The sequence below is a fragment of the Colletes gigas genome, unplaced genomic scaffold, assembly GCF_013123115.1.
Source record: "Colletes gigas isolate AHSC1104 unplaced genomic scaffold, ASM1312311v1 Colletes_gigas_Sc00011, whole genome shotgun sequence".
Classification (NCBI taxonomy): domain Eukaryota; kingdom Metazoa; phylum Arthropoda; class Insecta; order Hymenoptera; family Colletidae; genus Colletes; species Colletes gigas.
In genome coordinates, this window is record NW_025106640.1 from 8,285,996 (window position 1) to 8,301,741 (window position 15,746).

Consider the following 15,746-nt stretch of genomic DNA (forward strand, 5'->3'; position numbering starts at 1 on the left):
CATATTACACGTCCTCCCGGAAGAACCGATACATATTTTCTTCGGACGAAAATGATTTCAATGTTTAAACAAAATATTCTATTAAAGTCGTCAACTATGTTAATTCGCGAACAGCAAACATAATTGTTTTGTCCTAGAAAACTGTTGCTAATACAGGAGAAGTTACGTACATGATTGTTTAATATGTTGCGCGAATTAGATATATGTTATTTATTAATCACTTTTGTTTTTATTAATATCACAACATCATTACCAATCGATACCTAAATTATCGTGATTAGACGAGGCGTCGGAACGAGGGAATTTGATCAAGATTAGTGTAACGATAGATGATCGACATCCTCGGGTAAAAAAAAACGCGCAACACGGACCAGAATGATTAAAAACAAATTGTATGAATGTGTATCGAACGGGTGTCAGTTTAGGTATCAGATGGCGATTTTCAAACTAAAAATTATAGCGTATCTAACTAGATACCTAGACTATTATGACTAACCGGTGTCGTTAGGCGTTATCACGGAGAATCTATAAACGAATCATCGCTTCGTCAAACGAAGATACGTTTTCTCTTATAACGTGAGAATGTATCTGTACGCGACCCCGGAAATTTATTATCATGTTTATTACACTCCCAATAAGTTCCATAAACAAGTTGCGAAATGTAGGTTTAAAATAGCATTATAACAATCTATCCGATTACTTTTATCTTTCGTACATTTATCTAAAAATGCATCGCTATTGGTTGGATACGTTTGCATTTTAATGTTCCTTGCGTGGATATACTACGACACCGGTACCTTGTTAATTTTACGATTAAAGGAGCATGCAAAGTTCAAGAATCGCGTATAGAAACTTTTTCGCCCTTAACAATAGTGAAATTTATGTTTTGTCTTACTATCACAATAGTCGAACTTTGTCTTCAAACCGATCGCAATATTAGCGGCTAAAAACACAGCCAAATCTCGCAGAATCTATCTCGAGCCATCGCAGATTGGACTTAAACGCAACGTTATTATTTCTGCATTTCCGCAACGGGACGCGTTTCCAACTTTTTTTTTCTTTGCAATCGCTTTTTAATATTATGGTCTGGAGATATATCGATATCTTAAAAATTTAGCATATCGAATTTTATATCTCTCTTCCCTCTGTCTCTCTTTTCTTCGTTTCTCCTCCTTTGACGACTGCAAAATATGCACACATCGAAAATATCGATCTGCTATTCTGCGTGGAAAATATAGGCTCTAAGATGATCATCTTCTTGATCCTATGAAATTATTGGAGGAGCTTGGAATAACTGTATCTACCAAGAAAATCGAATGACACAGAAACAAATAAATCGTTCATTGTGTCTGCTGGTATGATCTGTACAATTTCTTTTTTTCCAAGGTAAAATCTCTACTGATCATGATGGTACCTCCTCGCGTAAGATTTCTGCCAAAAGAAAAGGACGCGTAAAAATTTAAAAAAAACTCGCATCAAAAACTGTTCGCTCTTGTCTCGTTTCTTATAAATTTTTGCTACTCACTTTAAAAATTGAGGTAAGAGAATGTGCCACGACGTATGATCCTGCTTTAACGTCAAGTAAAGTTCGAAGGTTGATACTGCGTTAGGGTCGCATTGTATTTTTGACAATTTGCGACATACACTGTCGGTTTCAAAACTGATAAACAAGGTGCAACCTCTGTAACGATCGAAATCCGTACGAGTTACATTTCGAACATTCGAAAATAAAAAGTGAAATAAAAATGTCATTGTAATTAGAAATAACTTACCGAAGACCACAAGGTTCATTTTCAGCCATGCTGAGAACATTTTTGGCTATTCTAGGTAAAAGATCGGCAGGTAGCAACACTTCCCCGCAAGCCAACTGAGCGTGCTTGGCCCTCCTTAGTTCGACTTCCAGACGTTTCGCCAGAGCCTGGCAAGCTCCGTCCACTAATTCGTCAGTCACAGTTCCAGCTACAATCGAGTAATAACCAGACGATTAGAAACGTCCGTCTTTGCTCATATTTTCCTACGCGGCTCGCACTATTCCTCCGCGATACGTCATTATGGCCGGTAAGTAAGCTCGCGTTCGTAAGATACGTATCCTATAGAGAACGTATCTATGGGTGTATTTATGTACACGCATATACAGCTCGAACAACACGATGACGATAACGACGCCGCTATACCGGCAACCAAGCTACTATTATTCACAGACCCAAGGCTTTCTAACCATTATTCGAAAACGTACTAATATCATAACGTTACGATCATTTTTTACTCTCTTGATAAATACCATGTCACACGTATAAGAACAAATTACCGAACAAACACATATAAAAATGTTAAAATAGAAAAATCGAGGAAATAGATAATATCAAAACTGAAAAATGAACTTGAAGCAATTACATTCGTTTAAACAGTGTCGTCGGGAGTAAATGGAATCTATACGTTCTCGGTGAAAAATCAGCTGACTCGCAAAATCAGCTGAAACGAACAACTCCAACACCAGTTCCCGATATTCGACGATCGATTGTCTCTATGCACGCAAATGTGTGGAAAAAAGTGCCGGTAATGTCATAAGCGAAAAACAACGGACAAAAGATAGAAAATAATGGGACGTTTACCTCTCGTGTTGCTGAAATTCACGTTCACGGGACATGGTAAAACCTCCATGTTCCAAAGGCAGATACTACGAACGTCAGAACAATCTTTTCGGGATTACAACACGGATGATATTGTTTCTTTGACGTTGCGAGTGCGTTTAATGCTTTAATTGTCACCGATAACAAATTTCCGGTACTCTTTGCAATACGAGCGATATCACTTTTGCCAAATATCTGAATTAAAACGGTGCTCTTTCCTAAACTTTCACTTGAACCAACACCATGCAACAAAAGACAAACAGTTACACATATCTCATTCGAACAACTGATTCGCCGGCATCGATGACGCGACTTTTATACCAACATCCCCCTCTCTGTCAATTTTTCCCTTGCATCGCCCTCCACAAGCCGCCTAGCAACACAGACTACGTGATGTTTCTCACTGCATCCACTTCGGGTGTTTCCGTTTCTTGTCGTTCGGTTATCTTCGGTCCTTAATACCGTTTTCCTTCGCCATCATCTACCGAACGATCAACGAAACGACCAAGGCAGTTCTATCTCGGCATAATCGTGGCCTACCGGTGTTTTCGATGTTTATTTCCCCTTTCTCTACATTACTGCTTTTCCATATTCATATCAATTTTTGAACCCGTCCAATTGTAATCGACTTCTCAAATGATCATGAATCATTTATTTTACTGTATACTTCTTGTGATACGATCATCTTTCTTTACATTTTTGATCTTACTGCACGATATCCGTAGTATCCCAGCCACGATGCATACTTAAAACGTTTCGTGAACTCGTTCTTTTTCATCTACGTTCGCTCAAAATCAATTACTTATTTTTTCATAAATAACAGCAGTAGCTTCGACAATTCTTATTCGACGACGTACGGTTTCTTTGTCTCTTACCCTTACTATCACTCCCCTGCCCCACACACAACCTCCTGCCTTCTCCACCATGTCTTTATTTGTTACTCTCTTTGCCCAGTGACTTGTTCCTTACTCTTTTTGCCTTATTTTATACTTCATTCGGTTTCTCGGCTGAAGCTGGGACTTGAGAATTACCGGTACTATCTCCCATTTATAGTACCTACTACTCGGTGGATTTCTTTTTAAACAAATTTAATATGACGAACAAAATTTTACATTTCATCGGTATTATCGTACAGTTTCTCGTTCGAACAAAGTGGAAATGATGGTCGGAAACGATAGGCAATGCTAATTAATTTGGTAAATAAGCGAAAGTTAAAAGTGTACGAAGGAAACGTCGATCAACGAAATTCTAGATACTTCGAAACGCACGATCTAGTAGTATAAAGTGTGCGTAACTATAGCCACAAGCGTAATTTAAAACAGTTAATATTATAGGAGTAGTTATAATATTATATGTCGATGGATTAACAATTGGTCCTTCGTTATCACAAATTTATAATTTTATGCTCGTGTGAATTTCCACGCACGTTGTCGACGTGTAATCTATGTTTCTAATCTCTGAAGTATGTATTATTTTTAAAAATAAAATAATTCAGTAACATACAGAATGAAGACAATTGAGCTATTACTAGAGCGATGACTTCACATTGAAATACGTGGACACAAAGAACGACCAAACAGTTAAAACCACTTGTCCTATAAATAAATAAATTTTTTTAATTCGATTCTCTTTGGAACGAATTACTGAAAAACGTGATGCAATTGTGGCATTGAAAAAAATGTAAGAATCACAAGCATTCGATACAAAAGCATTGTTTAAATATTATATGTTATACTAGAATATAAGTGATTGATAATAAAGTTTCAGTTTAGCATTTTTACTACTTCCTAGAGAAAATTCTGACTACGCCCTTGGTTAAAACGATTTTCGTATTATATACGAAAACAAACTGTAGAGAAAGGAAGGGTACACAGAAGAAGGAGCAAAGCAATTTAATGAGCAAATGGAAAATGAGATTTACACGACCAAGTACCAGAATAACAACGAAAGAGGAAAGGAGTAAGGAAGGAAGAACGAAAGGAGGGAGTATCAACCACGTAATCACATAAGAGAACAGAGGGACGATAGTAAATTGACGAAAACGGCGACTATATTTAGTTACGTTTTGCGACATGAAAAGGATAAAGAACAGAATGCAAGCAGAGACTCAATAGGAAAATCAAAGGATAGCGTTTCTCGTAAACATCGGTAGATAGTTGTTACTTTATTTTAAAAGGGATTGCAGAATTAGATATCGCGTCCGTCGTATTATTAATTACACGTCTTAACTACCCTCGCGATATAATTGAACCGTTGGTAAGAATTAGAGCAATATCGAATTGTTAGTTTATGCGTAACCGACCATCGGCTTATCTCTGATGGCAATTTACAACTACATTTAGATTACTTAATGATAACTCAAAATGAATATACAACAAGGATGATACAATGATAATAAATATTTCATAAGCAGTATGTTGGCAAATGTCATGTATTTGTTTACACAAATTTTGTTCGTATTTCGATTATTTCGTCTTTAATTTATAATCCATTGTGCTTCCTACTGTGCCGAGTTTATCAAATGAAAAATCCACGTAGTCGATTCGTAACAATTTTGTTTTTATATTAAATTATATTCGCGTTAATTATTCGAAAAGTTCCGAGTTTTCTGTCGCTATGATGATGCAACAACAACGGATATTGATTTGGCTTTTCTTACGTCAGAATCGTCGGAACAATATTGTTTTCACCTATTGCATCATTTTTATAACTCTACGCTTAAGCAGCTCATAATGTTAGAATAAGTAAGCGTATATATGTATACGTATATGTGTTAAACGTTTAATGTTCCCGCCTGGCAGCGAACGGGTCGATCGTTAACGTGTAGCACCACGGCCATTGTGTAAAAAGAATCCATGACGCTCGGTTAGCGAACACCAAAGACAGAACGTGTCCATTTAGTTTTCCAAGTTTTGCCTATGTGATATTTAAACTGTGCCAATAGAATTATTAACCCGAAAGTTTCAACAGGTTATGGGTCCAGAAAAGGAAATAGTAACGCTATCTACAGGCTCTCGTTTTAATGAACCCGGCACTGTCACAACAGATTTTATTCGTGACTGAGCAGTAGCCTGTTATAACTTTAAGATAGAACAGTTTCTTTACTCTTTATCAAAGTGTTATACGAGAGCTGTGTAAAAGATTTCATCTTTTCACACATTTATTCACGCATTCGCGTACAACATATTACTGTCAATTTTATAACAAACCCTAGCCTGATCTAATGTAACAAATCGAAAGTGTAATGTATGATCGATAAAACATTTCGCTGTTGTAATTCATAGCTGTTCTGATCGAAACCAAAGTAGGTTAAATTGGCGCGTTCGAGTGGAGTGAATATAGATATGAATGGTGCTATAGTAGTGGTAGAGGGAGCCACTTCGAACGATATGATCCAGCACGCTTCGTCTAGCATCCAGTGATGCTAGATTGGGCACCGGGTGCACTACTCAACACTATGCCAGATAACGCGTACGTGAGCTCGTGGAGTTACGGAAAATCGACAAAGGCAAACCGACACATGTTCTCTTTCTCGATTCTCCGAAGCTATCCGAAGTAATTTCGGACCGCCTCGTGGGAGTCGAGAAAGAAAGGCTCGCATTTGCCTTCTCGCACTTGAACTAAACATCCGACCTCACGCCAACGCCATGCGATTTGGAATCACGAATGCTCAGGCATTTTTACTTTCCGACCTATGTACATGCCTCTACATGCCTCTGCTGGGCTCTACCTGCCTCCGCTCGTCTCTGCTGACCGCTGCTGATCAATCCTGATACTTCTGACAACGTATAACGATTACAACTTGCTATTGCTTGCTCCTGCTGATCTCTACATGCCTCTACATCCCTCTACATCCCTCTGCTGGCCTCTGCTGGCCCCTGCTGACCACTCCTGATACTTCCGACAACGTATAACGATTACAACTTGCTATTGCTTGCTCCTGCTGATCTCTACATGCCTCTACATGCCTCTGCTTGCCTATGCTGGCCTCTGCCTGCCTCCGCTCGTCTCTGCTGACCACTCCTGATACTTCTGACAACGTATAACGATTACAACTTGCTATTGCTTGCTCCTGCTGATCTCTACATGCCTCTACATGCCTCTGCTTGCCTATGCTGGCCTCTGCCTGCCTCCGCTCGTCTCTGCTGACCACTCCTGATACTTCTGACAACGTATAACGATTACAACTTGCTATTGCTTGCTCCTGCTGATCTCTACATGCCTCTACATCCCTCTGCTTGCCTATGCTGGCCTCTGCCTGCCTCCGCTCGTCTCTGCTGACCACTCCTGATACTTCTGACAACGTATAACGATTACAACTTGCTATTGCTTGCTCCTGCTGATCTCTACATGCCTCTACATGCCTCTGCTTGCCTATGCTGGCCTCTGCCTGCCTCCGCTCGTCTCTGCTGACCACTCCTGATACTTCTGACAACGTATAACGATTACAACTTGCTATTGCTTGCTCCTGCTGATCTCTACATGCCTCTACATCCCTCTGCTTGCCTATGCTGGCCTCTGCCTGCCTCCGCTCGTCTCTGCTGACCACTCCTGATACTTCTGACAACGTATAACGATTACAACTTGCTATTGCTTGCTCCTGCTGATCTCTACATGCCTCTACATGCCTCTGCTTGCCTATGCTGGCCTCTGCCTGCCTCCGCTCGTCTCTGCTGACCACTCCTGATACTTCTGACAACGTATAACGATTACAACTTGCTATTGCTTGCTCCTGCTGATCTCTACATGCCTCTACATCCCTCTGCTTGCCTATGCTGGCCTCTGCCTGCCTCCGCTCGTCTCTGCTGACCACTCCTGATACTTCTGACAACGTATAACGATTACAACTTGCTATTGCTTGCTCCTGCTGATCTCTACATGCCTCTACATGCCTCTGCTTGCCTATGCTGGCCTCTGCCTGCCTCCGCTCGTCTCTGCTGACCACTCCTGATACTTCTGACAACGTATAACGATTACAACTTGCTATTGCTTGCTCCTGCTGATCTCTACATGCCTCTACATGCCTCTACATGCCTCTGCTTGCCTATGCTGGCCTCTGCCTGCCTCCGCTCGTCTCTGCTGACCACTCCTGATACTTCTGACAACGTATAACGATTACAACTTGCTATTGCTTGCTCCTGCTGATCTCTACATGCCTCTACATGTCTCTACATCCCTCTGCTGGCCTCTGCTGGCCCCTGCCTGCCTCCGCTCGACTCTGCTGACCACTCCTGATACTTCTGACAACGTATAACGATTACAACTTGCTATTGCTTGCTCCTGCTGATCTCTACATGCCTCTACATCCCTCTACATCCCTCTACATCCCTCTGCTGGCCTCTACTGTCCCCTGCTAACCCCTACTGACCCCTACTGACCCCTGCTGACCACTGCTGACCACTCCTGACCCTTGTTAACAACTTCTCCCATGATATATATGTATTAAAACATTGTATAATGTAAATCTATGACAATAAATGATATAATTTCAAAGAATTCTATGCGTTCTCATCATTTTTACCTTTCTTTTCCTCTCCTAATCATTCCCTTAGTTTTAAGAGTCCGTTTTTCCGGTTAAAATTGGATTCCCAAAGTGTCCAGCTCTCGTACTTGCTTCCAAAATCAAACATTAACTTTTAAATTTTTTTTCTGTAACCGTCAGTCTCGTACCTCTTGGCAAAATCGAGAATTCATTTTTTTCGTCGAAAAATTTTTGCTCGAAAATTTCGCCGATTTCCCAAAAATGTCCTGAAACAACTATGGGAAGTCCTGAAACAGCTGGAAAGGCCTGAAACAGCTGGAAAAGCCTGAAACAACTTTTGGAAAGCCCTGAAACAACTTTGGGAAGTCCTGAAACAGCTGGAAAGCCTGAAACAACTTTTGGAAAGCCCTGAAACAACTTTGGGAAGTCCTGAAACAGCTGGAAAGCCTGAAACAACTTTTGGAAAGTCCTGAAACAACTTCGGGAAGTCCTGAAACAGCTCGAAAAGCCTGAAACAGCTGGAAAGTCCTGAAACAACTTTGGGAAGCCCTGAAACAGCTGAAAAAGCCTGAAACAACTGGAAAGTCCTGGAATTTCTTGGAAACTTGGAATTTCTTGGACTTCCGAGGTGTTTCAAGACTTCCTAGTGGGTTCAGGGAAACCAAGGAGTTTCAGGGAGTCTTATAACTAAGGTAATGACTTGGTGAGGAAGAGAAAGGTAAAAAATGATGAGAACACATAGAATTCTTTGTAATTATATCATTTATTGCCATAGATTTACATTACACAATGTTCTAATACATATATATCATGGTAGAAGTTGTTAACAAGGGTTAGCAGTGGTCAGCAGGGGTCAGTAGGGGTCAGTAGGGGTCAGCAGGGGTCAGCAGGGGTCAGTAGGGGTCAGCAGTGGTCAGTAGGGGACAGCAGAGGCTTGCAGAGGCAAGCAGAGACCAGCAGGGGCAAGCAGTGGCGAGTTGTAGTCGTTATACGTTGTCGGAAGCATCGGTGGTGGTCAGCAGTGGTCAGCAGAGGCCAGCGGAGGCTAGCGGAGGCCTGCAGTGGCAAGGAGTGGCAAGCAGAGACCAGCAGGGGCAAGCAGTGGCAAGTTGTAATCGTTATACGTTGTCGGAAGCATCGGTGGTGGTCAGCAGTGGTCAGCAGAGGCCAGCGGAGGCTAGCGGAGGCCTGCAGTGGCAAGGAGTGGCAAGCAGAGACCAGCAGGGGCAAGCAGTGGCAAGTTGTAATCGTTATACGTTGTCGGAAGCATCGGTGGTGGTCAGCAGTGGTCAGCAGAGGCCAGCGGAGGCTAGCGGAGGCCTGCAGTGGCAAGGAGTGGCAAGCAGAGACCAGCAGGGGCAAGCAGTGGCAAGTTGTAATCGTTATACGTTGTCGGAAGCATCGGTGGTGGTCAGCAGTGGTCAGCAGAGGCCAGCGGAGGCTAGCGGAGGCCTGCAGTGGCAAGGAGTGGCAAGCAGAGACCAGCAGGGGCAAGCAATGGTAAGTTGTAATCGTTATACGTTGTCGGAAGCATCAGGTGTGGTCAGCAGTGGTCAGCAGGGGCCAGCAGAGGCAGGCAGAAGCCCGCGCATGTTGGCAGAGGTTAGCAGAGGCCAGCAGAGGCCAGCAGTGGCTGTGAGAGGCTGGCAGTAGCCAGCAGTAATGGTTATACGTTGCCAGATGTATCAGAAGTGATATCTGAAATGATATACATATCTACGCTCATATATAGGAATAATAAAAAAGAATTTATTTTGTTTCAATAATTCAAATATGATCGGGGGGTCTTAAAACGTGTCGTATGCTGTTGACGTGAGGTCGAATTTAGTTGTTCAAGAGCGAGGAGGCAAATGTGAGCCTTCCTCTCTTGATTCCCACGAGACGGTCCGAAATTACTTCGGGCAGTTTCGGAGAATCGAGAAAGGGGTCATGTGGCAGTTTGCCTTTGTCGACTTGCCGAAACTCCACGATCTCACGTACGCGTGATCTGGCATAGGTGAGAAAGTGGGTGAGGTGTCCCCCGGTGCACCCGGTGTTCCGTCTGGTATCTCTGCCTAGCACCAATTACAATCGACAACGGGGTTCGCGCTCCTCTGATTTGAGGCTCTCTTATGACGACGTGTAGTATCATGTAGTATACAACTGTTACTAACTGTTCTCTGCTACATTGTCAACAAAATGGAATATTTCAAAAGTAGTTTGAAGTCTGTTTTAGGTTCCACGCCCGTAGAAAATGAACCAACGGGCGCTGACACGGTATTTTCTATTTTCTATCAATTTATCTTTACGTTTCGTGTTTTATATCGGGTAACACATGGTACTTATATTTTGTGGCATAACCAATGTAAAATAGACCGATTGTAAACCACGATTTAAATAAATATTAATATTTTGCGATAGATTGAAAATCTTTATTGTTACTTTTCTACTTTTCTATTGTTTCTCTATTTTTTTGACTTTTTTCATTGAAGCATTTGACGCAGGTAGAACGATTGGTAGACAGATTACAATCGTCAACATTATTAAATGACAGACGGGATGCTTGTCGAGCACTCAAAGCTCTTTCACGTACTTACCGCGTTGAAGTGGGTGCTCAAGGAATGGATGCCTTAAAACAAATTTTGGAGGTGGATAGAACTGATTGTGAAATTATTGGTTTAGCATTAGATACTCTTTGTAATATAACTAATCCTAAAACATTCGATGAAGAAGGTAGTATACATAGTTGTACATATACTTTTATTTCTATAAATTCAATTGTATGTCATATAAATATTTCTTTTAGTGGATAAACTTGGACCTGTGAACCAAGTAGGAGAACAATTCACAGAAATATTTATTAAAAATTCAGATAGCGTGGGATTGCTCTTAACACTCTTAGAAGAATTTGATTTCAATGTAAGATGGCCAGCACTGAAGTTACTAATGCATTTATTAACTAATAGACCAAAGGATATACAAGAAATAATTTTAATCAGCCCGATGGGTGTTTCTAAATTAATGGATCTCCTGAGCGATACCAGAGAAGTCATACGTAACGATGTACATTTTTTTTCAAATCAAACTATACAATAAATTGTAATCTTTTAATAATTTATTGAACAACAGTTGAAATGCACCAAATAATGTTGCAGGTTCTGTTGCTTCTTATTCAATTAACAAAGGGCAATGCAAATATTCAAAAAATTGTTGCATTTGAAAATGCATTCGATCGCATCTTTGATGTGATCGCACAAGAGGGTAATGCAGAGGGAGGTATCGTAGTGGAAGATTGTCTCGTGCTTATGTTAAATCTTTTAAGGGGCAATATAAGTAACCAAAATTTTTTTAAAGAAGGTAACACGCTCGATCGAATGAAAGTACCAAATCTGGTGTGTCTAATAGAAATGATAATGAATTGTTTGTTTTGTAGGAAGTTATATACAAAAGTTAACACCAATGTTTCAAATACCACCAGAATCTGAAGATAGCCCTATGAGTGGGTGGAGTCCACAAAAAGTATTAAATGTTCATTCCATGGTACAAGTGATACGTGCATTAGTAGCACCAAGCGGGCCTGCTCAGGTAAGTGCAAGAGTACAAATTACCTTGAATCATTCTTTTTGTTTCTTTGAGAGCTGTTATGTTATTACCAAAAACCTGTTCAAAGGCTGTAGCAAATTGCCAACAAATCATGAGAGCCTGTGGATTATTACAAGCCTTATGTAATATTTTAATGGCCAATGGTGTTCCTGCCGATGTGCTGACAGAGACAATTAACACAGTAGCTGAAGTTATTAGAGGAAATACGAGTAACCAAGAATTTATAGCAGGCGTGATGGCACCCAGTAGCCCTCCACGGTAACATTACAGATTTATCGTAAATCGATCGAGAAAAAACTGTTCATTTTTTTAAAACGCGTATGTATCACTTTACAGACCTGCAATCGTGGTTTTACTTATGTCCATGGTAACTGAAAAACAACCGTTTGTTTTAAGATGTTCCGTTCTCTATTGTTTTCAATGTTTCCTGTATAAAAACGAGGTAGGACAAAATCAGCTTATTCAGACTTTACTGCCACAAGGCAATGAGATGCCATCATTGACAACAGGTTTGTGGAAAGCTACATTGTTATTTCTTTTTTATATCTTGATGCATAACGAACGAGAAATATTTTACAAATGTAATATTGCTAGGACAGTTGTTGTGCCGAGGTTTATTCTCGCCGGATTCCTCGTCGAATTGGTTTTCCGCCGTGGCATTGTCTCACGCACTGATCGACGATAGTACACAGAAAGAACAACTGTTGCGTGTACTTCTCGCAACGAACATTGGGAAACCACCGGTGACCTTGATGCAACAATGCGTTATGTTGCTGCAGCAGGGCAATAAAACGCAATGCAAATTAGGTCTTTTAATGCTGCTTTGCAGATGGACCGCTCATTGTCCAGCCGCTGTTAAATCTTTCTTGCTTATCGATTCTTCCGTATCATATTTAACTGCTCTGTTATCGTCGCAGGAGAACAACGATGATTTGCAAGAGACTTTATTACAAAGTATGTGCGCCATACTCATTGGACTGTGTATACATTTTAACGATAACAGTGTTTCTAATTATACAAAGGTATTTATATGAAACCCTAAAGTGAACAGTAGAAACGATATGTTTATGTATAGACTCGATTGTACTCTTTCCCAGGAAAAATTATGCAATTTAGTCGAGAATAGAATAGGATTAGAAAGATTCCAAGACGCCATTGGTAGCCTCGGTAGACACGAAGTATATTCTAGGACATTGAAACATCCTCAGCCTTCGGCAAAGAATCCTTCGGAGCTTTTATTGGACCATGAATTTTGTAGATTATCGAAAGCGCTAGAGGGTATTTATCATTATAATTTACTGTACTTTAATAACAATTTTTTAATCAAATCGATAATAGCTGAAAGCAATTTGATCACGTTGCATATTTTATATTTAGGTGTGATTACAAAGTCGGTTCTAGATGGAAGTAGCTCGCATCATAAGAGTGAAAATTCAATACCTGTACCGCCGGACTTTGTTCTGGTCGCACAATATAAAGAAGTTATTCGGGAGCAAGATTTACAGATACAGAAACTGAATCAAATTACGGCATTACTCGTTAAAGAGAAACACGAACTCGAAGTATAGTGCAGTACATATTTATAAACGATATTCACGAATGAAATTTGATAACTATGTACTTAGGTATTTATAGTATTCTGATCATTGATTGTTTCTACAGGTACAAGTTCATGATCTTCAGTCAACCATTAATCATTTAAAAGATCAAAATTTAGTATTACGAGCCACACAAAGTAATATGTTACTGGAAGAAACAGAATCCGATGGCGCAGTGAACAACGAGGATTCTGCAAAGGAAGTAGAGAAATGTAAGAGTTTTATTACAGAACTTGAAAACCGTTTAACAGAACACGCTTCAACGATAAAGGAGTATAAGCAGAAACTTGAAGAAAAAAATGAGACTGATTTTGAACGTAAATTACAAGAAAAATCCGAGGAATTAGAGAAACTGAAAAAAGATCAAGAAGATCTTTTAGAACTCCTAACATATCAAGATGGTAAAATTATATTATACAAGGAAAGATTGGCTGCGCTAGGTGAAACGGTATATATATATCTTTTAAATACATTTTTTGAAACGTTTTCATCGAACGACGTCACTTACAATTACCAGTATATTTTCTGTTAGGTTGAAACGGATGAGAGCCTTGTCGAACTTGACATTGACGATCAACCAGAATCCAGCAATTCAGTAGAACGAACTAATGACCATCATCCTCAAAATCAAGAATTATTGTAGTAATATTGACAATGAAAAGATTTTAATTTCAAGCATTCATTTTTTTGTTATTGTTAATCTCCTAATTTGTCAACAGCAACAAATTACACGTATAACACTGCGATGCAACATGCAGTGAAAACTAGAAAGCAAATATAATTTTTATTCCTAAACTAAAATTCTATGTACACGGAGATCCGATAATTCGTCCCATGTAAGAATTAAAACATTGTAATAGGTTCTTAATCAAATCAACGATTCGAATATTTATTAAATATGTACCATTGTACTTTAATCTATTCCTGTATATATCGTTTAAATAAAATATGCAAAATATTGTTTATATGTATATGGATTCATGTGTACCACAAATGTTTTAGATTAATATTCTGTAGAATATTATCCATCGATTTAATTTATTTATAAAATGTTCTACATTCCTTATGTTTGCATTAATAAAAAGTCAAAGTCATAATACATGTTTCCCATGCTTCTTCTTTATATACTCCTCTACCTTTCCCATTAATTTCCTAATTTTTATAAATTCTAAAGTATTATAATCCCTTATAACTACTCCAAGTATTATTCCAATCTGATTAAGTTCTTTAACCACCTGTAATTAATAAGTTATAAACGATTACTGGAAGCGACAGGTATGTATTTCTCTTTATATTGAATTTTATTCTATCCACATCATATATGTATTTCAATTATATGCGCGAAAAAGTGACAAACTACAGTATCGCCATCTAATATCAGTGTTTCGAAGTCAAAAAATCGTCCCAGGATCACAGAATGTTAGTGGAGGTATCCGGAGTACAGGTTCCCCCACTCCTCCTACTCACGATACGCAGTACCTTGATTAGTCGCTAATTACTCCTTTCCTGGGAATAAAATATGAACTTTTAGACATGAAGAATATAGTATAGACCCTTGGCTACGTTCAAGGATACTTTTTAGAACCATTCCGCCTGTAATTAACAAGTTATTAACGAATATCGAAAGTCGGAACATTTACGACTGTGTCACTGTCTGTTTTAATCGATTAATTATCAACTTTTAAACATTAACAGATATATTTTGGCTATTAGAGTACCAAGTAGACATCCCTGGCAACATTCAAGGACCGACTTTGCAACGCTCCATGCTCTAATTAATTAGTTATTAGCTATAAATCCCCAAAGTGTCGCGTTAAAAGGTTAGAAACAGTGTGCCGCCTTCCGATATTCGTTAATAACTATTTAATAAGGCATGAGATGGTTTTAAAGAGTATCCTTAAATCTTGCCAAGGGTCCATACTATATTCTTCAACCCTAAAAGTTCATAATTTATTCCCAGGAAAGGCGTAATTAGTAAATTAAGGAGCAATTGTTCATTAAAACCGGTGAATTATTGATTTTTACATGTGGCGCCGCGTAGTGGCGGAAATAGCGTACTATGTATTTCTTCGTATTTAACGAACAATTGCTCCTTAATTTACTAATTACGCCTTTCCTAGGTATAAATTATGAACTTTTAGAGTTTAAGAATATAGTATGAACCCTTGGCAAGACTCGAGGATACCTGTCGCAACCATGCCGTGCCTCATTAAATAGTTATTAACAAATATCGGAAGCCGGCACACTGTTTCTAACCTTTTAAAGTGACACCTTGGGGATTTATCGCTAATAACTAATTAATTAGAGCATCTAGCGTTGCAAAATCGGTCCTTAAATGTTGCCAGGGATGTCTACTTGGTACTCTAATAACTAAAAGATGTCTGTTATTGTTGAAAACTTGATAATTAATCGTTTAAAGCAGACAGTGACACAGTCGTAAATGTTCCGACTTCC

General features: G+C 39.4%; 2 protein-coding genes across 3 annotated transcripts; one reads left to right on the forward strand and one right to left on the reverse strand.

Moving 5' to 3' along the window:
• Positions 1 to 2: 2 nt before the first annotated feature.
• Positions 3 to 3,538, reverse strand: LOC122398535 (protein charybde-like). The gene is made up of 4 exons (XM_043398506.1): positions 2,613 to 3,538; positions 1,773 to 1,959; positions 1,526 to 1,681; positions 3 to 1,431 (listed from the first exon to the last, which is right to left on the reverse strand). The coding sequence occupies exons 1-4, from the start codon at positions 2,659 to 2,661 to the stop codon at positions 1,341 to 1,343; spliced, it is 483 nt and encodes a 160-aa protein (XP_043254441.1). The 5' UTR covers positions 2,662 to 3,538; the 3' UTR covers positions 3 to 1,340.
• A 6,657-nt stretch (positions 3,539 to 10,195) lies between these two features.
• LOC122398179 (general vesicular transport factor p115) lies at positions 10,196 to 14,102 on the forward strand. Of its 2 annotated transcripts, none has more exons than XM_043397845.1 (12): positions 10,196 to 10,368; positions 10,584 to 10,824; positions 10,898 to 11,154; positions 11,247 to 11,448; positions 11,525 to 11,676; positions 11,762 to 11,952; positions 12,031 to 12,203; positions 12,289 to 12,716; positions 12,792 to 12,972; positions 13,072 to 13,256; positions 13,357 to 13,740; positions 13,825 to 14,102. In XM_043397845.1, the coding sequence occupies exons 1-12, from the start codon at positions 10,291 to 10,293 to the stop codon at positions 13,933 to 13,935; spliced, it is 2,583 nt and encodes an 860-aa protein (XP_043253780.1). In that variant the 5' UTR covers positions 10,196 to 10,290; the 3' UTR covers positions 13,936 to 14,102. The 2 variants fall into 2 exon arrangements, with proteins under 2 accessions (XP_043253780.1, XP_043253781.1); XM_043397846.1 differs by having other exon boundaries at positions 10,197 to 10,368; positions 10,596 to 10,824.
• The last annotated feature ends 1,644 nt before the right edge of the window (positions 14,103 to 15,746 follow it).

What these genes read in the sequence shown, in the direction of transcription:
- LOC122398535 (XM_043398506.1), bottom strand. Translation starts at nt 2,661, where the DNA reads ATGGAGGTTTTACCATGTCCCGTGAACGTGAATTTCAGCAACACGAGA. An exon ending in AATGAACCTTGTGGTCTTCG is followed by an intron (nt 1,682 to 1,772) that starts GTAAGTTATTTC and finishes CGATCGTTACAG; the next exon opens with AGGTTGCACCTTGTTTATCA. An exon ending in CTCTTACCTCAATTTTTAAA is followed by an intron (nt 1,432 to 1,525) that starts GTGAGTAGCAAA and finishes TTCTTTTGGCAG; the next exon opens with AAATCTTACGCGAGGAGGTA.
- LOC122398179 (XM_043397845.1), top strand. Translation starts at nt 10,291, where the DNA reads ATGGAATATTTCAAAAGTAGTTTGAAGTCTGTTTTAGGTTCCACGCCC. An exon ending in GAGAAGTCATACGTAACGAT is followed by an intron (nt 11,155 to 11,246) that starts GTACATTTTTTT and finishes ATAATGTTGCAG; the next exon opens with GTTCTGTTGCTTCTTATTCA. An exon ending in GCACCCAGTAGCCCTCCACG is followed by an intron (nt 11,953 to 12,030) that starts GTAACATTACAG and finishes ATCACTTTACAG; the next exon opens with ACCTGCAATCGTGGTTTTAC.